This window comes from Heterodontus francisci, chromosome 4, assembly GCF_036365525.1.
Source record: "Heterodontus francisci isolate sHetFra1 chromosome 4, sHetFra1.hap1, whole genome shotgun sequence".
Lineage (NCBI taxonomy): Eukaryota > Metazoa > Chordata > Chondrichthyes > Heterodontiformes > Heterodontidae > Heterodontus > Heterodontus francisci.
In genome coordinates, this window is record NC_090374.1 from 18,802,602 (window position 1) to 18,827,662 (window position 25,061).

Below are 25,061 nucleotides of genomic sequence, written 5' to 3' on the forward strand. Positions count from 1 at the left end.
TAAATCCTGTCCCGAAGAATCCTCTCTAATAGTTTTCCTACCACTGACGTAAGGCTCACCGGCCTATAATTTCCTGTATTATCCTTGCCACCGTTCTTAAACAAAGGAACAACATTGGCTATTCTCCAGTCCTCTGGGACCTCACCTGCAGCCAATGAGGATGCAAAGATTTCTGTCAAGGCCCCAGCAATTTCCTCCCTTGCCTCCCTCAGTATTCTACGGTAGATCCCATCAGGCCCTGGGGACTTATCTACCTTAATGCTTTGCAAGACACCCAGCACCACCTCCTTTTTGATAATGAGATGACTGAGACTATCTGCACTCCCTTCCCTGGGCTCATCATCCACCAAGTCCATCTCTTTGTGGTGAATACTGATGCAAAGTACTCATTTAGCACCTCACCCATTTCCTCTGGCTCCACACATAGATTCCCATCTCTGTCCTTGAGTGCGCCAACCCTTTCCCTGGTTACCCTCTTGCTCTTTATATACGTATAAAAAGCCTTGGGATTTTCCTTCATCCTGTTTGCCAATGACTTTTCATGACCCCTTTTAGCCCTCCTAACTCCTTGCTTAAGTTCCTTCCTACTGTCTTTATATCTCTCAAGTGCTTCGTCTGTTCCGAGCCTTCCAGCCATTACAAATGCTTCCTTTTTCTTTTTGACTAGGCTCACAATATCCCGCGTTATCCAAGCTTCCCGAAACTTGCCAAACTTGTCTTTCTTCCTCACATGAACATGCTGGTCCTGGATTCTAATCAGCTGACGTTTGAAAGGCTCCCACATGTCAGATATTGATTTACCCTCAAACAGCCGCCCCCAATCTAAATTCTTCAGCTCCTGCCTAATATTGTTATAATTAGCCTTCCCCCAATTTAGCACCTTCACCCGAGGACTACTCTTATCCTTATCCACAAGTACCTTAAAACTTATGGAATTATGGTCACTGCTCCCGAAATGCTCCCCCACTGAAACTTCAACCACCTGGCCGGGCTCATCCCCCAATACCAGGTCCAGAATGGCCCTATCCCTAGTTGGACTATCTACATACTGTTTCAAGAAGCCCTCCTGGATGCTCCTCTCAAATTCTGCCCCATCCAAGCCCCTAGCACTAAGCGAGTCCCAGTCAATATAGGGGAAGTTAAAATCACCCACCACCACAACCCTGTTACCTTTACATCTTTCCAAAATCTGTCTACATATCTGCTCCTCTATCTCCCGCTGGCTGTTGGGAGGCCTGTAGTAAACCCTCAACATCGTGACTGCACCCTTCCTATTCCTGAGCTCCACCCATATTGCCTCGCTGCATGAACCCTCCGAGGTGTCCTCCCGCAGTACAGCTGTGATATTCTCCTTAACCAGTAATGCAACTCCCCCACCCCTTTTACATCCCCCTCTATCCCGCCTGAAGCTTCTAAAGCCTGGAACATTTAGCTGCCAATCCTGCCCTTCCCTCAACCAAGTCTCTGTAATAGCAACAACATCATATTTCCAAGTACTAATCCAAGCTCTAAGTTCATCTGCCTTACCTGTTATACTTCTCGCATTGAAACAAATGCACTTCAGACCACCAGTCCCACTGTGCTCAGCAACATCTCCCTGCCTGCTCTTCCTCTTAGTCCTACTAGCCTTATTTACTATGTCCTCATTTATTTCACTAACTGTCCTACTGCTCTGGTTTCCACCCCCCTGCCACATTAGTTTCAATCCTCCTGAGTGACACTAGCAAACCTTGCAGCCAGGATATTAGTGCCCCTCCAGTTTAGATGCAACCCGTCCTTCCTGTACAGGTCCCATCTGTCCCTGAGGAGAGCCCAATGGTCCAGATATCTGAAACCCTCCCTTCTACACCAGCTGCTCAGCCACGTGTTTAGCTGCACAATCTTCCTATTTCTAACCTCACTGGCACGTGGCACAGGGAGTAATCCAGAGATTACAACCCTAGAGGTCCTGTTTTCTAACTTACTACCTAACTCCCTAAACTCCCCCTGCAGGACCTCATCACTCTTCCTGCCTATGTCATTGGTACCGATGTGTACCACAACCTCTGGCTATTCACCCTCCTCCTTCAGAATGCCCCTTGTCCGTTCAGAGACATCCTTGACCCTGGCACCAGGGAGGCAACATATCATCCTGGAGTCTCTTTCACGTCCACAGAAGCGCCTGTCTGTGCCCCTGACTATAGAGTCCCCTATTACTATTGCTCTTCTGCGCTTTGTCCCTCCCTGCTGAACAACAGTGCCAGTCGTGGTGCCACTGCTCTGGCTGCTGCTGTTTTCCCCGACAGGCCATCCCCCCAACAGTATCCAAAACGGTATACTTGTTAGAGAGGGGGATAGCCACAGGGGATTCCTGCACTGACTGCCTGCCCCTTCTAGCGGTCACCCATCTATCTGCCTGCACCTTGGGTGTAACCACTTCTCTAAAACTCCTGTCTATGACGCTTTCTGCCACCTGCATGCTCCTAAGTGTATCCAGTTGCCGCTCCAACCAATCCATGTGGTCTGTGAGGAGCTGCAACTGGGTACACTTCCTGCAGATGTAGTCGCCCGGAACGCTGGAAGCGTCACGGACCTCCCACATCTCACAGGTGAAGCACTTCACCCCTCTGACTGACATTTCTATCACTAATTAATAAATTAATTTAAAATAAATAAATGCTTATTAAATCCTTACTAAATTATGATACACTTAACTATGTAGTCCCTACTGCTAGATTTCTACAATAAATACTAAATGCTATCTAAATACAGTAATCTCCTCCCTCTGGTTTAGTTTCTCTACTTATTAATTAGTTAATTAGGGTTTTAATCAATTTTTATCAGTTTTATTTTCAAATTCGGTACAGATTCCCTCCTAGCCAATCAGGTCACAGCTTTCCTGTGATGTCACTTTTTCAGTTTTTTTTTTCCCCACCCGAGGTAACTTACCGGTCCCCGAGGTAAGTTTTTTTTTATATACTTACCGGTCCGGAACTCCGCCCTCCGAGTCTTTATTTTATTTTTTATTTAGAGATACAGCACTGAAACAGGCCTTTTGGCCCAGCGAGTCTGTGCCGACCATTAACCACCCATTTATACTAATCCTACACTAATCCCATATTCCTACCACATCCTCACCTGTCCCTATATTCCCCTACCACCTACATATACTATACTAGGGGCAATTTATAATGGCCAATTTACCTATCAACCTGCAAGTCTTTTGGCTGTGGGAGGAAACCGGAGCACCCGGAGGAAACCCACGCAGACACAGGGAGAACTTGCAAACTCCACACAGGCAGTACCCAGAATTGAACCCAGGTCGCTGGAGCTGTGAGGCTGCGGTGCTAACCACTGCGCCACTGTGCCACCCATTCTTCTCGGTGAATGTCCTGTAGTCCTGTTAGAATTTTATAGGTTTCTATGAGATCCCCTCTCATTCTTCTAAACTCTAATGAATATAGGCCTAGTCGACCCAATCTCTACTCATACGTCAATCCTGCCATCCTAGGAATCAGCCTAGTAAATCATCTTTGCACTCCCTCCATGGCAAGAACATCCTTCCTCAGATAAGGAGACCAAAACTGCACACAATACTCCAGATGTGGTTTCACCAAGGCCCTGTATAACTGCAATAAGACATCCTTGCTCCTGTAATCAAATCCTCTTGTATTGAAGACCAACGTACCATTTGCCTTCCTAACTGCTTGCTGCAACTGAATGCTTGCTTTCAGCGACTGGTGTACAAGGACACCCAGGTCTCAATCTATCACCATTCAGATAATCTGCCTTTCTGTTTTTACAACCAAAGTGGATAACCTTACATTTATCCACATTATACTGCATCTGCTATGCATTTGCCCACTCACCCAACTTGTCCAAATCACGTTGGAGCCTCTTTGCATCCTCCTCACAGCTCTCATTTCCCCCCCAGCTTTGTGTCGTCTGCAAACTTAGAAATGTTATGTTTGGTTCCCTTACCCAAGTCATTAATATATATTGTGAATAGCTGGGGCCCAAGCACTGATCCCTGCGGTACCCCACTAGTCACTGCCTGCCACTGGAAAAAGACCCGTTTATTCCTACTCTCTGTTTCCTGTCTGTCAACCAATCCCATGTGCTTTAATTTTGCACACTAACCTCTTATGTGGACTTTATCAAAAGCCTTCTAAAAATCCAAATACACCACATCCACTGGTTCTCCCTTATCTATTCTACTAGTTACATCCTCAAAAAATTCCAGTAGGTTTGTTGAGCTTGATTTCCCTTTCATAAACCCATGCTGACTTTGTCCAATCCCATTTATGCTTTCCAGGTGTTCTGCTATCACATCCTTTATAATAGACTCTAGCATTTTCCCCACTACTGATGTCAGGCTAACTGGTCTGTAATTCCCTATTTTTTCTCCCTCCTTTTTCAAATAATGGGGTAACATTTGCCACCCTCGATTCTGTAGGAACTGCTCCAGAGTCTATAGAATTTTGGAAGATGACCACCAATGCATCCACTATTTCCAGGGACACTTCCTTTAGTACTCTGGCATGTAGATCATCAGGCCCTGGGGATTTGTCAGCCTTTAAACCCCATTAATTTCCCTTGCACTTTTTTGAAACTTTTCCTTCAGTTTCTCCCTCTCATTAGACCCTGGGTTCCCTAACATTTCTGGGAGGTTATTTGTGTCCTCCTTTGTGAAGACAGAACCAAAATATATGTTTAATTGTTCTGCCATTTCTTTGTTCCCATTAGAATTTCCCCTGTTTCAAACTGTAAGGGACCTACATTTGTCTTCACTAATCTTTTTCTCTTCACATATTTATAGAAGCTTTTACAGTCAGTTTTTATGTTCCCAGGAAGTTTACTCTAATATTCTATATTCCCCTGCTTAATCAACCTCTTTGTCCTCCTTTGCTGAATTCTAAACTGCTCCCAATCTTGCTGTTTTTTCTGGCAATTTTCTATGCCTCCTCTTTGGTTCAAATGCGATCCCTAATTTCTTTTGTAAGTCACGGTTGAGCCACCTTTCTGGTTTTATTTTTGTGCCAGACAGGAATGAATAATTGTTGTAATTCATGCACACATTCTTTAAATTTTATCCATTGCCTATCCACAGTCAACCCTTTTAGTAAAGTTCCCCAATCTACCATAGCCAACTCACGCCTCATATCTTTGTAGTTTCCTTTATTTAGATTCAGGACCCTCGTTTCGGATTCAACTACTTCACTCTCCATCTTAATGACGAATTCTGTCTTGTTATGGTCGCTCTTCCCCAAGGGACCCCACACAACAAGATTAATTAATCCTTTCTCATTGCACAATACCCTGTCTAGGATAGCCTGTTGTCTAGTTGATCCCTCAACGTATTGGTCTAAAAAACTCACATGCACACTCCAGGAAATCCTCCTCCACAGTGTTATTGCTAATTTGGTTTGACCAATCTATATGTCGATTAAGGCCATCCATGATTGCAGTTGTACCCTTATTGCATGCGTCTCTAATTTCCTGTTCAATGAGATCATTACGGCACAAAAGGAGGCCATTCAGCTTATCCAGTCCAATCAGTCCCATTCCCCTGCTGTATCCCCATGGCCCTGCAAGTTTATTTTCTCAAGCGCATGTCCATGCACGATAATTTCTATCCGTGCTTTTCTTGATGATCCTCACCTACTGAGAGTTGAAAATTTAGGCATGCAGTGTCCATAACTTCATATAATGGTTGATTTGTAAAATGATTATTTCAAAGGATGGGAATATTATGGGTATTGTGCAACCGAATTTCCATTAAGAACTCTCAGCCTGTAGAAACATAGAATGGTTACAGCACAGAAGGAGGTCATTCAGCCCATCGTACCCGTGATGTATCACGAAGAGCAACTCGACTAGTCCCACTCGACCGCCTTTTCCCCATGGCCTTGCAATTTTTTCTTCTTCATAATTATCCAATTCCCTTTTGAAAGCCATAATTGAATCTGCCACCACCACACATTCAGGCAGTGCATTCCGGATCCTAAACACTTGCTATGTAAAAGTTTTTCCTCACGTCGCCTCTGATTCTCTTGCCAATCAGCTTAAATCGGTGTCCTCTGGTTTTTCACCTTTCCGCCAGTGGGAACAGTTTCTCCCTCTCTACTCAGGATTTTGAACACCTCTATCAAATCTCCTCTCAACCTTCTCTTTAAGGAGAACAACCACGGCTTCTCCAATCTATCCACGTAACTGAGGTCCCTCATCCCCAGAAACCATTCTTGTGAATTTTTTTAGCACCCTCTCAAATGCCCTCGCATCCTTCCTAAACTGTGGTGCACAGAATTGGACACACTACTCCAGTTGAGGCCAAGCCATTGTTCACCATAATTTCCTTGCTTTTGTCGTCTATGCCCCTATTTCTAAAGCTCAAAGAACAGTACAGCACAGGAACAGGCTATTCGGCCCTCCAAGCCTGCGCCGATCTTGATGCCTGCCTAAACTAACACCTTCTGCACTTCCGGGGCCCATATCTCTCTATTCCCTTCCTATTCATATATTTGTCAAGATGTCTCTTAAACATCGCTATCGTATCTGCTTCCACCACCTCCCCTGGCAGCAAGTTCCAGGCACTCACCACCCTCTGTGTAAAAAAAACATGCCTCGCACATCCCCTCTAAACTTTGCCCCTCGCACCTTAAACCTATGTCCCCTAGTAACTGACTCTTCCACCCTGGGAAAAAGCTTCTGACTATTCACTTTGTCCATGTCGCTCATAACTTTGTAAACCTCTGTCATGTCGCCCCGCCACCTCCGTCGTTCCAGTGAAAACAATCTGAGTTTTTCCAACCTCTCCTCATAGCTAATGCCCTCCAGACCAGGCAGCATCCTGGTAAACCTCCTCTGTACCCTCTCCAAAGCCTCCACGTCCTTCTGGTAGTGTGGCGACCAGAATTGTACGCAATATTCTAAGTGTGGCCTAACTAAGGTTCTGTACAACTGCAACATGACTTGCCAATTTTTATACTCTATGCCCCGACCGATGAAGGCAAGCATGCCGTATGTCTTCTTGACTACGTTATCCACCTGCGTTGCCACTTTCAGTGACCTGTGGACCTGTACGCCCAGATCTCTCTGCCTGTCAATGCTCCTAAGGGTTCTGCCATTTACTGTATACCTCCCACCTGCATTAGACCTTCCAAAATGCATTACCTCACATTTGTCCAGATTAAACTCCATCTGCCATTTCTCCGCCCAAGTCTCCAACCGATCTGTATCCTCTGACAATCCTCATCATTATCCGCAACAACACCAACCTTTGTGTCGTCCGCAAACTTACTAATCAGACCAGCTACATTTTCCTCCAAATCATTTATATATACTACAAACAGCAAAGGTCCCAGCACTGATCCCTGTGGAACACCACTAGTCACATCCCTCCATTCAGAAAAACACCCATCCACTGTTACCCTCTGTCTTCTGTGACTGAGCCAGTTCTGTATCCATCTTGCCAGCTCCCCTCTGATCCCGTGTGACTTCACCTTTTGTATCAGTCTGCCATGCGGGACCTTGTCAAAGGCTTTACTAAACATCCACCGCCCTTCCCTCATCAATTATCTTCGTCACTTCCTCAAAAAACTCAATCAAATTAGTAAGACACGACCTCCCCTTCACAAAACCATGCTGTTTCTCGCTAATAAGTTTGTTTGTTTCCATGTGTTTTATTAACCACTTTCTCAACCTGCCCTGCCACCTTCAGCGATTTGTCCACTTATACCCCCAGGTCCCTCTGCTCCTGCATCCCCGTTAAAATTGTATCCTTTGTTTTATTTTTCCTCCCCTGTTCTTCCTACCAAAATGTATCTCTTCACACTTCTCTGCATTAAGTTTCATCTGCCACGTGTCTGCCCATTCCACCAGTCTGTCCATGTCCTCTTGAAGTCTATTATCCTCCTCTCAGTTCACAATACTTCCAAGTTTTGCATCATCTGCAAATTTTGAAATCTGTACGTAGCAAAAGGCTCGAAAATTGCTCCTGTGGCGTAATGAACACAGTAACTCTTGTCATTTGGAAAGTGAGGGTTAGCTTTGTGTAACAGTAGCCTCTGATGTTTAATGCAAAAGATGAACTGACACTTGTATAAATTATCACATCTGATAATTTAGATTTTACCTTGGATTCATTGAGTATGGTAGTTTTCACCTGGTTTCCTTCTCCCCCAGCATTGCATCACGAGCCTGTGTAACAGCAGCTACAGTGAGCTGGGTTTGCAGCTCACCATTGACCTTTTGACCTTGAAGAATAACTCTTACTGGCTAGTGAGGACTGAGCTATTGGAAACACTGGCAGAGATGGACTTCAGGTAAGCTCACTGGCTGCTTCCAGTCAGTAGAACCAGTGCAGACTGTTGTAATTTGGTGAAGAAATGTATGATATGTTTAAACGCCTGACAAATTTGGTAGAGCTCTTTGAGGTTCGAAGAGTCTTGATGGAGACTGTTATGCATATGGATTTTCAAAAGGCATTTGAGTGCAGTGTAGATTTGCCAATTGATGCTTGGACTCAGTTAAATTACAAGAGGAGATTACACAAACTGGAATTTAGAACATGAAGGGATGATTTGATTCAGGTTTTCACGATATTAAGGAATACTGATAGGCTAGGTAGGGAGAAACTATTTCAATTGGTTGGGTTCTAGATCAAAAAATTAGAGTCAGAGCTTTCAGGAGTGAAATTAGGAAACTGTTCTACACACAAAGGGTGGCAAAAGTTTGGAACTTTTTCACAGATTGGCTGTTGATGCTAGGCCAATTAATTTTAAACTGCAATTGATAGATTTTTGTTAACCAAAGGTATTCAGGGATAAGGGACAAAGGCAGGAAATGGAGTTGGGTTACACATCAGCCATGACCTCACTGAATGGCAGAACAGACTTAAGGGGCTAAACAGCTTACTCCTTTTCCTGTAAGGTGCCCCAAAGGAGACTTAGTGATGAAATTAAGGTACGTGGTATGAAAGGGAGTGTGGCAATATAGGCAGGAGCTTGGTTAAAAGGGAGAAAGCAAAATGGTGTTTAATGAACATCTTTCAGGTTGGGGGGATGTATACAATGGTGTTGTCTAAGGAACTGTGTTGAAGTCACATATTTTAATTAAATATTTGTGCATATGTGTGTATTCACACAAACATATGTAAGAGATACAGTAGTTAATAATGAAGAAAGCTGTAGACAGTGGCAAATGGAATTCAATCTGGAGAAGTGTGAGGTAATCCATTTGGGGAATCTGACAAGGCAAGGTACTACACAAATAGTAGGATACTGAGAAGTGTACAGGAACAGAGGGGCCTTGGAGTGCATGTCCACAGATTCCTAAAGGTGGCTGGATAGGTAGATAAGGTGGTCAAGAAGGCATATGGGATACTTGCCTTTATTATCCGAGGCATGGAATATAAGAGCTGGAATGTTTTGCTGGAACTGTATAAAAGTGCTATTTCGGCCACAGCTGGAGTACTGTGTGCAGTTCTGGTCACCACAAGATGTGATTGCACTCGAGAGAGTACAGAGGAGATTTATGAGGATGTTGGTCTGGACTGGAGAATTTTAGTTATGAGGAAAGATTGGATTGGCTTGGGTTGTTTTCTTTGGAACAGAGGAGGTTAAGGGGAGACCTAATCGAAGTGTATAAAATTGAGGGATCTACATAGAGTGGATAGGTAGGCCCTATTCCACTATCAGAGGGCATAGATTTAGACTAAGAGGTCGGAGGTTTAGAGGGGAGTTGAGGAGTAATGTTCTTACCCAGAGGCTGGTGGGGTCTGGAACTCACTGCCTGAAGGGATGGTAGAGGCAGAAACCCTCATAATATTTAAAAAGTACTTGGATATGCACTTGAAGTGCCCTAACCTACAAGGCTACAGACCAAGAGCTGGAAAGTAGGATTACACTGGATGGCTTCTTGTCGGCCGGTATGGACCCAATGGTTTCCTTCTGTGCTGTAAATTTCTATGATTCTATGAGTATAACACAACGAGTATGTCACTTGGCTAATAATCCAGGGATCCTGAGGTCAAATCTCCCCTTGAAGAATTTGAAATCAGTTTTTTTTTAAAAAAGCAAATTATATAAATCTGGAATGAAGAGTAAAAGTGACCCTAAAGCTGTCAGATTGTTGTAAAAACCTAGCTGGTTTCCCAAGTTCTTTGGGGAAAGAAACCTGCCGTCCTTACCTTGCCTGGGTCTACATGTGACTTCAGTCCCACGTCAACATGGTTGACACTTAATTTCCTGCTTGCCCAGCAAGCCCCTCAGTTGTATCAAATTTCTAGAAAGAATAACAAAAATACAATCATTGTTTTTTCATTGGTTCTGCTGCAGTTTTGGGTTCCGAATTTAGGAAGGCCATGGAGGAGTGCAAGAGAAATTCACTCTTGATCCCATGCTTTAGTTATGAGGAGAAACTAGAGATGCAGGAACTGTCACCCTGGCTCAGTTGGTGGCACTCCTGCCTGTGTTAATGTCATAATTTCAATTCCTACTCCAGGAATTGAGCACACAATCTAGGCTGACATTTCATCAAACCCTCTACTGCACAGGAGGTGCTGTCTTTTGGGTGAGATGTTAAACTGAACCCCTGTCTGCCGCCTTGCATGGATGGAAAAGTTATCATGGCATTATTCGAAGAAGAGCAGAGGAGTTCTCCCTGGTGTGCTGACCAACATTTATCATTCACCTGATATTGCTGAAGCAGGTTATCTGTCCATTGTCACATTGCTGTCTGTGGGAGCTTACCATATGCAAATCAGCTGCTGTGTTTCCCTATATTGCAACTGCACTTCAAAAAATACTTCATTAACTGTAAAGGTGTTTTTTGAAGTTGAAGTTCTGAAAGTCTTTTCTTTCAGAGGACATTTAATAGAGGTATTCAAAATTGAGAGATTTTGAATGCAGTAAATTGGGTAAAACTGTTCCCACTGGTTAGTGACTGGGTAACTAGAGGGCTTAAATTTAATATCAGCATAAGCATGAAGGAGATGTTCGAATTAATTTTACGGATTGGTTTTAGAACATGGAATGCCCAACCAGAAACAGTGGTGGAAACAGAGTCTGCAATAGCTTTTAAAAAAAAATGTGAGTAATAGGGTGGGGGAAAAAAAGTGTGAAAGCTTAGGAGAATGGGATTTGAGTGGGTCGCTCTTTCGGAGAGTTGGCACATATGATGGACTGAATGGCCGGCCACCTGTAAAATTCTATGATTATAAACAAGAGGAAGAGAAAGGAAAGCTTTGCATTTATATAGTTCCTTATCATATCTGTCAGATGTGTCAACTGCATTTCATTCAGTGAATTATTTTGTGTAGTGACTATTGTATCGAAAGTATTTCTATAGCACCTTTCATTACTTCAGGATGTTCCAATGCACTTTGCAACCATCGGAATACTTCTGAAGTGTAGTTACTGTTGTAGGAAGCGCAGTAGTGAATTTGAACACAGAAGGGTCCTACAACCAATAATGAGGTAATGACTAGTTAATCTGTTGTTGGTTGCGAGATAAATATTGACTTAGGACACCACGGAGAGCTCCCCTGCTCTTTTTCGCAATAGCTCGTGGGATCTTTTATGTACACCTTCACAGAGCAGATGGGATTTCGGTTTAATGTCTCATCCAAAAGATGGCAGGCACCTCTGGCAGTGCAGCTCTCCCTTGGTATTGCACTAGGTGCATCAGCCTGGATTATGTGGTCAAGTCTTTTGGAGTGAGACTCAATTCCACAACCTTCCTGACTTGGAGGCAAGAGCACTACCCACTGATTGGCTGACACTATGTAGCACGGGAAGGTGGTGGCGTAGTGGTAATGTCACTGGACCAGTAATCCAGAGATCCAGGCTCGTTCTTTGGGTTTGAATCCCACCATGGCAGATGGTGAAATTTGAATTCAATTAATAAATGTGGAATTAAAAAAGCTAGTCTAATGGTGACCATAAAACCATTGTCGATTGTTGTACTTAAAAAAAAAAAAAAAAAAAATCTGGTTCACTAATTTCCTTTAGGGAAGGAAATCTGCCGTCCTTGCCTTGTCTGGCCTACATGTGAATCCAGACCAACAGCAATGTGGTTGACTCTTAAATGGCCTAGCAAGCCACTCAGTTCAAGGGCAATTAGGGATGGGCAATAAATACTGTCTTGGCAGTGACACCCACATCCCATGAACTAATGAAAATTAAACAAAACTTGCTTCGTATGTGGCAGGATCCCACAAACACAGTGAGATGAGTAACCAATAATCAGTTTTTGCTGGTGGTGGTTTGGGGAGGAATGTTGGCCAGGATACTGATAGAACTTCCTAGCTTCTCTTCAGATAGTGTCAAGAGATCATCAGTGTCCAGTTCCAGAGGATAGGACCTAGACAGCTGAAGGCATACCATCAACACAGGTGCAAAGGGGCCAGAGTTGGAGGACCAGAGAGAACATAAAAGGTTGTAGGGCTGGAGGAGATGATGGGGGTTTTGGGGTGGGGGGGCAGAGGGGGGAGCCAGGCCATGGAGTGGGTTTATAACGCAACGAATTTTAAAACTGAGGCATTTTTATCCTGTAAATGCTGTTCTACTTTGCTAGCAGGAAAATAAAAACAGTGATCATTTTGGCCTTGTGTTTCATTAACCTGAGCAGTGATGAAGCTTTTGCTCCTCAGGTTAGCAGGCTTCTTGGAGAGGAAAACAGTGGAACTTCACAGGGGTCAACATCACTATACTGGGGTAAGTTTTCCACTGCCATTTCTTATAAGTGGTACTCTTACAGGCTTCTTATATTTGAACAGCCGCTGTTCATGTTGACGCTTACAGTCATGTGAGTTTTATTTTGGGTATCATGGCTAGGTTTTTAGCTCCATATCCTCCCATTCCCACTCATGAAGGTGGTAAGTTTACCCCAGCAAACCGAGGTGTAGTTTCCCGGGCACCTTCCAACCGTTGACCCAATGCTCATGTGTAATCTCTGTCAATGAGAGCTGGCAGGCTATATGATCTGGAAGGGCATTATCGCCAGGCTAGACCCTGTGTCCACTCCCAGCAGGATAGTAATCAGATGCGAGAATTATATAGAATTTACAGCACAGAAACAGGCCATTCAGCCCAACTGGCCTATGTTGGTGTTGATGTACCACATGAGTTTCCTCTCACCATATCAGCATAATCCTCTATTCCTTTCTCCCTCATGTTTATCTAGCTTCCCCTTAAATGCATCTGTGCCTCAACTACTCCTTGTGGTAGCGAGTTCCACATTCTAACCACTCACTGGGTAAAGAAGTTTCTCGTTGTATTTATTAGTTTTATTTTAGATCTCTCCTACAATCAAACATTTTCTGTATGTCTATTCTATCAAGCCTCTCAGTCTCTTTTTAAGAACACTTTCTGATTTTTCTTTCTCCCCCATCCTCTGGCATCGAGGTGATTTGTATCACTTTTACACTCATGCATGTTGAGGTCAAATAACCACTGGAACAGCAACTTTCATTTATATAGCGACTTCAATGTAGAAAGACGCCCCTAGGTGCTTCACAGAAGTGTTATTGTACAAAATTTGATACTGAGCCATATCAGGTATTGCCAGGCAAAAGGATGGAGTCAGTGGTTAGTCAATGTAGTTGGTGGCAGGAACTGAAGACAATGGCTTCATATATAGTTGGAGGAAATTTCAGCTCATCCAATACTGAATGTCTAACATGAAGTCCGACAAATTAGAGACAGTGGAGACATCACGAGAGGTGATGGTGAGGTTTCTCTAAATCCATGCCCATAGGCTAGGCTCAAATTAGCAAACTTAAAGCACATATTGCATAGAGTTGCATTGGCATTCGATGGTTTATGCGCTTTTGCACTATCCCTGGGTTATATGGCCAATGGCGTAAACTGCCAGTGCTCCACGGGTTTTATCAACTAGCATTGGCGCTCCTGCCTCTGGTTCAAAAGGTTATGGTTTTGAGACGCACTTGTGACTTAAGTGTGAAATCCAGGCCAACACTCCAGTCGTGGAGAAGTCACTTCATTTCAACTAGGGATAGTTTGAACTGAACCAGGCAAATGCCTTGGACCATTTTATTCCAGTTGCTAATATCAAATTACTGGGTAATTCAGAGCTGCTTTTTGTAGTTATAAAACTAGGGGTCATAAAGACAAGATGATCACAAATAAATCCAATAAGGAATTCAGGCGAAACTTCTTTACCCAGAGAGGGTTAGAATGGGGAACTTGCTACCACATGGACTGGTTAAGACAGATAGCATAGATTCATTTAAAGGGAAGCTAGGTAAGTACACAGGGAGAAAGGAGTACAAGGATATACTGATAAGGTGAGATGAAGAAGGGTGGGAGGAGGCTCATGGGGAGCATAAACGCTGGCACGGACCAAATGGCTTGTTGCTGTGCTGTAGATTTTATGTTTTGAAGAAAAAGCTGAATTTATTTGAGAAGAATGAGATGAAGTGGATTGAGGAACCTTTTCATTCAAACTTATCTCAAATCTGTTAGACGACAAGTTTGTTTTTTTAACCCTGTCTGCTTTGGGATATTCTGCTACATTTAAGGTGCTTTATAAATGCAAGTGGTTGTTGACCATTTAATTGAAACCTTTTTTTTTTGAAGATGTTGAAACTTCAGGAACGAGCTGTCAATGATGTCATCATTAATTTACTTGGAGATGAGGATCCAAGGGTACGACATGTGGCGGCTACGACCCTTGTGAGGTAATTATGGAGAGGGGAGCACTCAGATGAGTGGGGGCTCTTGCTGCATACTGACACCCGCGCACAGGGTTACACAAAGCTAAAATGATGTCCAATTCTGTTTGCTAAACATTGATTCCACCCAGCTACCAAACTGTACCAAATGCAGCCTGTGCCTGTTAGAACCATAGAAGCTACCTGACAGGAGGAGGCTGCAGCCACTTCTTCAGCTGGAGCTGACTCTAACCCCATTTGTATATGTAGCTTTTCACCAGATGCTTGATGAGGAGGCTATTTGATTAAATTAACAGTCCCAAAGTAGACGTGGACAGATAGGGATTTCTGAACATTTGAAATTGTTAGACCAGCTGGTCCTTTCCTGCCCATCAAACCTGCCTCAAAGTCATGATGGTTGGAGCATCCTGACTAAACACTGCCCCCATCCCCACTTCTCCACTGCCTTCTGAAAATCTATACATACAGTGTCTACTGCATTCCGTTTATCTATACACTATAGAGCACTTAGCAGTTGGCAGGAAAAAAGACAGAGGCGCAAGGGGAGAGCCTGTAACAGCCCCGACAAACAAGTTTTTCTGCAACACCTGTGGAAGAGCCTGTCACTCTAGAATTGGCCTTTATAGCCACTCCAGGCGCTGCTCCACACACCACTGACCACCTCCAGGCGCTTACCCATTGTCTCTCGAGATAAGGAGGCCAAAGAAGATAGAGTCATAGAGCATGGAAGGACACCATTTGGCCCATTGTGCCTGTGGTTGCTGTTTGAAAGAGCTATGAAATTAGTCCCACTCTGCTGCTCTTTCCCTGTAGCCCTGAAAATTATTCTTTTATAAATATATATCCAATTCCCTTTTGACAGTTTCTGTTGAATCTACTTCCACATCCCTATTAGGCAGTGCATTCCAGTTCATGCTGGTTGTCCGACATTAGCTAATTTTATGTAGCTCTTCCGGAACCTCCTTCAATATTAGAACATAAATAGGAGCAGGAGTTGGCCATTTGACCCTTCAAGCCTGCTCAGCCATTCAGTAAGATCATGGCTGAGATGCATACCACCTTGACCTGGTGATTTCCAATTTTAATATCCTTTTGGTTCTTCCTCATTCTCAAGTTTGCCTGCAATCTTTCTTTCATTTTCTTCTCTCAATACTGATGTGAACTACTTAACAGGTATTTTGACCAGCGTCAGCTGTGACTTAGTGGAAAGCACCGTTACCTCTGGGTCAGGAGGTTGTGGCTTGAAGTAACACTTCAGAGACTTGAGCTCAAAAATCTAGGCTGATGCTCCGGTGCAGTACTGAGCGAGTGCTGCACTGTTGGAGGTACCAACTTTTGGATGAGACGTTAAACTGAGGCCCTGTCTGCCCCCTCAGGTGGATGTTGAGGATCCAGTGGCACCAAGTCATCCCTGGTATCCTGGCCAATATTTATCCCTCCACCAGCATCACTTAAAGAAAACATTATCTGGTCATTATCGCATTGCTGTTTGTGGGAGCTTGTTGTGCAAAAATTGGCTGCTGTGTTTCCTACTTTACAACAGTGACTGCACTTCAAAAGTACTTTGTTGGCTTAGGGATGTCCTTGGGTTGTGAAAGACACTATAGAAATTAGAATTAGAACATTACAGCGCAGTACAGGCCCTTCGGCCCTCGATGTTGCGCCGACCTGTGAAACCATCTGACCTACACTATTCCATTTTCATCCATATGTCTATCCAATGACCACTTAAATGCCCTTAAAGTTGGCGAGTCTACTACTGTTGCAGGCAGGGCGTTCCACGCCCCTACTACTCTCTGTGTAAAGAAACTACCTCTAACATCTGTCCTATATCTATCACCCCTCAACTTAAAGCTATGTCCCCTCATGTTTGCCATCACCATCCGAGGAAAAAGACTCTCACTATCCACCCTATCTAACCCTCTGATTATCTTATATGTCTCTATTAAGTCACCTCTCCTCCTCCTTCTCTCCAACGAAAACAACCTTATGTCCCTCAGCCTTTCCTCGTAAGACCTTCCCTCCATACCAGGCAACATCCTAGTAAATCTCCTCTGCACCCTTTCCATAGCTTCCACATCCTTCCTATAATGCGGTGACCAGAACTGCACGCAATACTCCAGGTGCGGTCTCACCAGAGTTTTGTACAGCTGCAGCATGACCTCGTGGCTCCGAAACTCGATTCCCCTACTAATAAAAGCTAACACACCATATGCCTTCTTAACAGCCCTATTAACCTGGGTAGCAACCATCAGGGATTTATGCACCTGGACACCAAGATCTCTCTGTTCATCTACACTACCAAGAATCTTCCCATTAGCCCAGTACTCTGCATTCCTGTTACTCCTTCCAAAGTGAATCACCTCGCACTTTGCCGCATTAAACTCCATTTGCCATCTCTCAGCCCAGCTCTGCAGCCTATTTATGTCCCTCTGTACCCTACAACATCCTTCGGCACTATCCACAACTCCACCGACCTTAGTGTCATCTGCAAATTTACTAACCCACCCTTCTACACCCCCTTCCAGGTCATTTATAAAAATGACAAACAGCAGTGGCCCCAAAACAGATCCTTGCGGTACACCATTAGTAACTAAACTCCAGGATGAACATTTGCCATCAACCACCACCCTCTGTCTTCTTTCAGCTAGCCAATTTCTGATCCAAAGCTCTAAATCACCTTAAACCCCATACTTCTGTATTTTCTGCAATAGCCTACCATGGGGAACCTTATCAAACGCCTTACTGAAATCCATATACACCACATCCACTGCTTTACCCTCATCCACCTGTTTGGTCACCTTCTCGAAAAACTCAATAAGGTTTGTGAGGCATGACCTACCCTTCACAAAACCGTGCTGACTATCGCTAATGAACTTATTCTTTTCTAGATGCTTATAAATCCTGTCTCTTATAACCTTTTCCAACATTTTACCCACAACCGAAGTAAGGCTCACAGGTCTATAATTACCAGGGCTGTCTCTACTCCCCTTCTTGAACAAGAGGACAACATTTGCTATCCTCCAGTCTTCCGGCACTATTCCTGTCGACAATGACGACATAAAGATCAAGGACAAAGGCTCTGCAATCTCCCCCCTAGCTTCCCAGAGAATCCTAGGATAAATCCCATCTGGCCCAGGGGACTTATCTATTTTCACACTTTCCAAAATTGCTAACACCTCCTCCTTGTGAACCTCAATCCCATCTAGCCTAGTAGCCTGAATCTCAGTATTCTCCTCGACAACATTTTCTTTCTCTACTGTAAATACTGACGCAAAATATTCATTTAACGCTTCCCCTACCTCCTCTGATTCCACACACAACTTCCCACTACTATCCTTGATTGGCCCTAATCTAACTCTAGTCATTCTTTTATTCCTGATATACCTATAGAAAGCCTTAGGGTTTTCCCTGATCCTATCCGCCAATGACTTCTCGTGTCCTCTCCTTGCTCTTCTTCGCTCTCCCTTTAGATCCTTCCTGGCTAGCTTGTAACTCTCAAGCGCCCTAACTGAGCCTTCACGTCTCATCCTAACATAAGCCGCCTTCTTCCTCTTGACAAGCGCTTCAACTTCTTGAGTAAACCACGGCTCCCTCGCTCGACAACTTCCTCCCTGCCTGACAGGTACATACTTATCAAGGACACGCAGTAGCTGCTCCTTGAATAAGCTCCACATTTCGATTGTTCCCATCCCCTGCAGTTTCCTTCCCCATCCTACGCATCCTAAATCTTGCCTAATCGCATCATAATTTCCTTTCCCCCAGCTATAATTCTTGCCCTGCGGTATATACCTGTCCCTGCCCATCGCTAAGGTAAACCTAACCGAATTGTGATCACTATCACCAAAGTGCTCACCTACATCTAAATCTAACACCTGGCCAGGTTCATTACCCAGTACCAAATCCAATGTGGCATCGCCCCTGGTTGGCCTGTCTACATACTGTGTCAGAAAACCCTCCACACACTGGACAAAAACTGACCCATCTAAAGTACTCGAACTATAGTATTTCCAGTCGATATTTGGAAAGTTAAAGTCCCCCATAACAACTACCCTGTTACTCTCGCCCCTGTCGAGAATCATCTTCGCTATCCTTTCCTCTGCATCTTTGGAACTATTTGGAGTGTGCACGTGTTCATTTTCTTTCCTGCCATTCCACAGACCGTTCCACCACCACTCATTTGACTAACCTCTTACTAGTTAACATGCATGTAAACAACTTATTGTTATAACAAATTGTACAACTTAAAAGTTGCTGTTCTTGTTCTTTTGTATTGAAATGTCAAATGCAGATTTCCTGTCACTTTAATATTCCTTAGCTTGGTTTCCTTCCTAGCTATACCTTTTATCATTTTCATAGATTTCTTCTGTGTTTATCATGCAGGCTGATCTTTTGTTCAATGCCCCATCTCGGGAATGACAGCCTCCAACAGTGTAGCACTCCCTTTGTACTGCACCATCGTACTCGCCCTCTTTCACGTGCTGATATCCTGGGAGCGAAGCTTGAACCCACAAGTTTAATGTCTAATCCAAAAGTTGGTACCTCCAACAGTGCAGCACTCCCTCAGTACTGCACTGGAGTGTCAGCCCAGATTTTTGAGCTCATGTCTCTGAAGTGTTACTTCAAGCCCCAACCTCCTGACCCAGAGGTAACGTTGCTTTCCACCAAGTCACAGCTGATGCTGGTCAGAATACCTGTTAAGTAGTTCACATCAGTATTGAGAGGAAAGTAAAAGAAAGATAGCAGGCAAACCTGAGAATGAGGGTTTCAAACCCTTCTGATTTGCATCCAAGCTGACAAGACCATAGCAAAGCACAGCTGAGCATATTGACAAAGACTGTAACTAATAGAAGTGGTTAATGGCGAGAACTGTGGCTGCATCTTCACATTGCGCAAAAATTTAAGAAGTAGCATGCTCCCCCTTTTGTCATTGCAGTGAATTGAAGCAAGTATTGTGATGGTTGGATTGGTGTGTTTCCCTACCAACTGACCAGTTATATTATCACTTGCTTCGTAATAAATCGTAGAATAGTAAAGTAAAGAAGTAAGCCGTTTGGCCCATCGAGTCTGTGCCAGCTCTTTAGACGAGCAGTCTAGTTAGTCCGACTTCCATGCTCTTTCTCTATATTCCTGCAATTTTTTCTCCTCCAACTACTAAGCTAATTCCCTTTTGAAAGCTGCTATTGAATCTGTATCCACCACCTGTTCAGGCAGTGTGTTCCAAAAGCTTAACCACTTGTTGTATAAAAAAATTCTGATGTCGCCTCTGGTTCTTCTGCCAATCGCCTTAAACCTGTGTCCTCTCATTATCGACCCTCAGCCATTATAAGCAGTTTCTCATTGTTTTCTGTATCTAAATGCTTCATGATTTTCAACACCTCTATCAAATCTCTTCTCCCAATTTGCTCTAATCTTCATTTTTATATAATACCTAGTTCACCTTATAATTGGTTAATAGCAGAGGTTAAAACTGATAATCTGGTCGCACCAGACTACCAAAATAAAAACATTTAACATTGAAGGGGAATGAATGCTTTGGGAAAGGCTCAAAAAGTCAAAGTCTTGTTATATCTGGTGTAAATTATTAAGTTTTAATAATCTGAGCACCATTCCACCTCTGGGGACAGCTGCATTCTGATATTAACTGCAGGGTTGAGTCCAGCCCCTATTCACCACATACATGAAATCATAAATCGGGTACTTTGCTCTTAACGTGTTTAAGTTTCCTGCTCTTCCTTTGTTCTTGTTTTTGCAGGCTGATACCTCGGCTGTTTTTTGACTGTGATCAAGGACAGTCAGACCCAGTGGTAGCAGTAGCCAGAGACCAAAGCAGTGCGTATTTGCAGCTTCTCATGCATGAGACTCAATCTCCTTCTCACTTTGCAGTTAGCACCATCACCAGGTACTGATCTTAAAAGTGTTACTGCATTCATTAAGGATTGTCTTTAATTTTTGAATCCTCCACTCTTTGCGCCACTGAGCGAAAGGTTCTGTATCTGAATGCACATAGCATTCAGAACAAAACCGATGAACTGATAGCGCAAATAGAAATAAATAAATATGATCTGATATTCATTACAGAGACCTGGCTGCAGGATGGCATAGATTGGGACCTGAATATTGAAGGGTACATGACATTTAGGAAGCTAGGAAAAGTTGGAGGGGTGTCTCTGTAATTAATGATATTAGCACAATAGAGAGGGATAACCTAAGTTCAGGAAACCAGGGCGTAGAAGCGATTTGTGTTGAGATGAGGAATGATAAAGGCAAGAAGTCATTCATGGGCGTGGTGTACAATCCCCCTAACAGTAACCACATGGTAGGACTGGGTATAAAGGAAGAAATAATGGGAGCTTGTCAGAAAGGTATGGTGATAATGGGAGATTTTAATCTACATATAGACTGGAAAAATCAGATGGGCAAAGGTAGCCTAGATGAGGAGTTCATAGAATGTTTCGGGATAGTTTCTTAGAACAGCACGTTCTGGAGCCAACCAGAGAGCAGGTTATACTCGATCTGGTATTGTGCAACGAAATAGGATTAATGAATTACCTCATGGTGAAGGTGCCCCGAGATAGCAGCGATCATAATAGGATTGAATTTTACTTTCAGTTTGAGGGAGAGAAGAGTGGATCTAAGACTAATATTTTAAACTTAAATAAGGGCAGTTATGAGGGCATGAAAGAAGAGCTAGCTAAAGTGAACTGGCAAATTAGGTTAAGCGATAGGTCAATAGAGATGTAGACATTTAAGGGGATATTTCAGAATACACAGTATAGATAAATTCCAAGGTGAGGTCCCACCATCCGTGGTTAACTAAAAAAGTGAGATAGTATGAAACTTAAAGAAAATGTATATAATTGCGCAAAGATGGGTGACGGGTCAGAAGATTGGACAGAATTTAAAAAAAAAAACAAGGACTAAAAGGTTAATGAGGGAAAAATTAGAGTACGAGAGAAAGCTACCTAGAAATATAAAAACAGATAGTAAGCGATTCTGTACATATTTAAAAAAGAAAAGTTAATAAAGTGAGCATTGTTCCAATAGAAAGTGAGTCGAGGGAATTAATAATGGAAAATAAGGAGATGTGAGATGAATTGAACAGGTATTTTGCATCGATCTTCACAAATAACATCCCAGAAATAGCTGTAAATCAGGAAATGGAAAAGAGGGAGGAACTCGGGGAAAATTACAATCACCAGGGAAGTGGTACTGAACAAGTTCTTGGAGCTGCAGGCTGACAAGTCCCCGGGTCCTGATGGACTTCATCCTAGGGTATTAAGAGAAGTGGCTAGTGAGACAGTTGATGCGTTGGTTTTAATTTTCCAAAATTCTCTAGATTCGAGGAAGGTTCCATTAGATTGGAAAATAGTGAATGTAACTCCTTTATTCAAAAAGGGAGGGAGACAGAAAGCAGGAAACTACAGGCCAGTTAGCTGAACATCTGTCTGAGGGAAAATATTAGAAGCTATTATTAAAGACATTATAGCAGTGCACTTAGAAAAATTCAAGGTAATTGGGCAGAGTCAACTTGCTTTTGTGAAAGGGAAATCATGTCTAACCAAGAAACATGTGCTGCAGGTAAAGGGGAACTGGTGGATGTACTGTAGTTAGATTTCCAGAAGGCATTTGATAAGGTGCCACATCAAAGGTTATTGCGGAAAATAAAAGCTCATTGTGAAGGGGTAATATTTTGGCATGGATAGAAGATTGGCTAGCTAACAGGAAACAGTAGGCATAAATGGGCCATTTTCTGGTTGGCTAGATGTAACGAGCGGTGTGCTGCAGGGATCAGTGCTGGGGCTACAACATTTTACAAGTTATATGCATGACTTGGACGAAGGGACCGAAGATATGGTTGCTAAATTTGCTGATAGCACAAAGATAGGTAGGAAAGTAACTTGTGCAGAGGACATGAGGCTACAAAGGGATGTAGGTAGCTGAAAACAGTCAAAACACAGTATTAGATGTGATTCTGCGATTGGACAACATTTGCCAAATAATCCCCAGTGTGCTAAGAATTATGCTGACAACCAATTTAAGATTCAGTTGGGCTCACAGTGTGGTGCATTTGTGCATGCTGGAGGCTACATATATTAATACACAGGGCTCTGTTCTTTGCAGACAGAAAAAACAATGTACACACATTGTGCCTGTTTTAGCTAAACAAAACAAGTGGCAGCCATTTGCTGGTTCATTCCTCAGGGCAATGCCTTGACCAATCAGAGTCGAGCTGCTTGGTTTAAATTTCAAACAAAGCTTGGCAGGTAACTGTCAGTCACCATAAACATGGCAACACCTCTACCAATCAGAGTCCACTTGCCAACCAATCAGCACTCTCTTCTCATACAGTATATAAATTTGTTGCTTTACCTTACATTGGTATTCTTGGGAATTGTCCTGATGAGTGTAAGAAGAAAAGTTTTTTTTTAAATGTCTCTGTTTTCAGCAGTACACAAGTTCTGTGCTACCAAATGACTATTTGGATATAGATAGGTTAAGTGAGTGGGCAAAGATCTGGCAAATGGAGTATAATGTGGGAAAATGTGAAATTCTCCATTTTGGCAAGAAGAATACAAAAGCATATTATCTAAATGGTGGGAGATTGCAGAGCTCTGAGATGCAGAGGGATCTGGGTGTCCTAGTGCAAGATTTGCAAAAGGTTAGTATGCAGGTACATCAAGTAATTAGGAAAGCTAATAGAATGTTATCATTTATTGCAAGGGGAATGAGTACAAAAGAAGGGAGATTATGCGTAAGTTGTACAGGGCATTGGTGAGACCACATCTGGAGTACTGTGTACAGTATTGGTCTTAATTAAGGAAGGATGTAAATGCGTTGGAAGCAGTTCAGAGAAAGTTTACTAGACTAATACCTGGAATGGGTAGGTTGTCTTATGAGGAAAGGTTGGGCAGGCTAGGCTTGTATCTGCTGGAGTTTAGAAGTGTAAGAGGCGACTTGATTGAAACACATAAGATCCTGAGGGGTCTTGACAGAGTGGATGTGGAAAGGATGTTTCCTCTTGTGGGAGAATCTAGAACTAGGAATCACAGTTTAAAAATAAAAGGTCGCCCATTTAAGACCTAGATGAGGAGAAAGTTTTTCTCAAAGGGTCATGAGTCTTTGGAGCTCTCTCCCTCAAAAGACAGTGGAAGCAGACTCTTTAAATGTTTTTAAGGCAGAGATAGATAGATTCTTGATAAGCAAGGGGGTAAAAGGTTATTGAGGGTAGACAGGAATGCGGAGTTAAGGTTACAATCAGGTCACCCGTGATCTTATGGAATGGTTGAGTAGGCTCGAGGGGTCGAGTGGCCTACTCCTAATTTGTATGTTTGTATGTGCACTGTTAGTGGCTGTACTTCTAGAATTTCTTCCCTAAACCCCTCCTCCTCTCCCTCCCGCTCTCTCCTTTTATGACCCTCCTTTATACCCTACCTTTTTAACCAAGCTTTTGATCACAAGTCCTAATCTTCTTTGTCTCACTGTCAAGTTTTGTTTAATAACACTCTTAAAGGCACTATATAAATTCAAATTGTTTTTTGTAAATTGCAAATATTTGCTCCAGGGAGGAGATCCTATTTTTTTTTGAATTGCACTGCTTAAAATGGTGGTTTAAAAAGTTCTGACAGTTGTATCGCTTCAATGTGGAGACATCTTTAGCTCTCTTTGCAAATGAGAAGCTGTGAGGCTACGCTAACCTTCCTGTCGAAATAAGCAGTCTTGTCAATCCATCACTAACCAAGTAGTGGAATGCAGCCTAGTTTGCTGCCCAGTAGGCTGGAGGAACTATTGGGGAAGGCCAGAGTTCATTCTGCTTGGGGGCTAATATGCAGTTCACCTTTCAAAACCTCCTATTTGGAGAAATTAGCATGTTTAAATTAAGCATTATTGTTTTGAACTGATGGCCTGGTGCTTTGAACATATTTGCTGTGCCAGTTTTGGTATTGCTTTGCCATGCAGCGATTGAATGAATAACAATGTTACATTGCCAAGAGTAGTACATGTTCTTCTGCAAGAAATTCAGACATAAAGTTCAAAGTTTTGACCTGGTTCTACTTTAGTGAATGTGCAAGTGGTACATTAACTTTTCTGCATGGAGAGGCCAGTTTGCTCAATTTGATTGCAGAAGTTACAGGTGCCTTGTGGACTGAGCCCTTGTCGGCGCTGGGACTGGGGAAGGATAACGTCAGCAAAATAGCGGTCCAGTGATGCACTTGTTCCCCAGTCCAGTGAGATGATGGCAGTTCCCATTCAAATGTGGAGGTTGAGTTCCTCTCAAAAGATTATAGTTTAAAGTGGTGCAAGCTAAAACACAAAGTATTTCGACTCAACTATAAATTGAACCTCTTTTTGCATTCATTCTGTTAACTCAGTGAATTTAAAAAAA

The 25,061-nt window shown here is 43.1% G+C and overlaps 1 protein-coding gene across 6 annotated transcripts in view; it reads left to right on the top strand.

Moving 5' to 3' along the window:
- Positions 1 to 25,061, top strand: part of htt (huntingtin) — a 260,486-nt gene that overhangs the window by 102,868 nt on the left and 132,557 nt on the right. For all 6 annotated transcript variants that reach the window (XM_068029245.1, XM_068029247.1, XM_068029246.1 and 3 more), the window contains 4 exons: positions 8,164 to 8,303; positions 12,632 to 12,695; positions 14,580 to 14,680; positions 20,430 to 20,576. In XM_068029245.1, the coding sequence (XP_067885346.1) occupies positions 8,164 to 8,303; positions 12,632 to 12,695; positions 14,580 to 14,680; positions 20,430 to 20,576 (452 nt within the window). The remainder of the gene's footprint in view (positions 1 to 8,163; positions 8,304 to 12,631; positions 12,696 to 14,579; positions 14,681 to 20,429; positions 20,577 to 25,061) is intronic.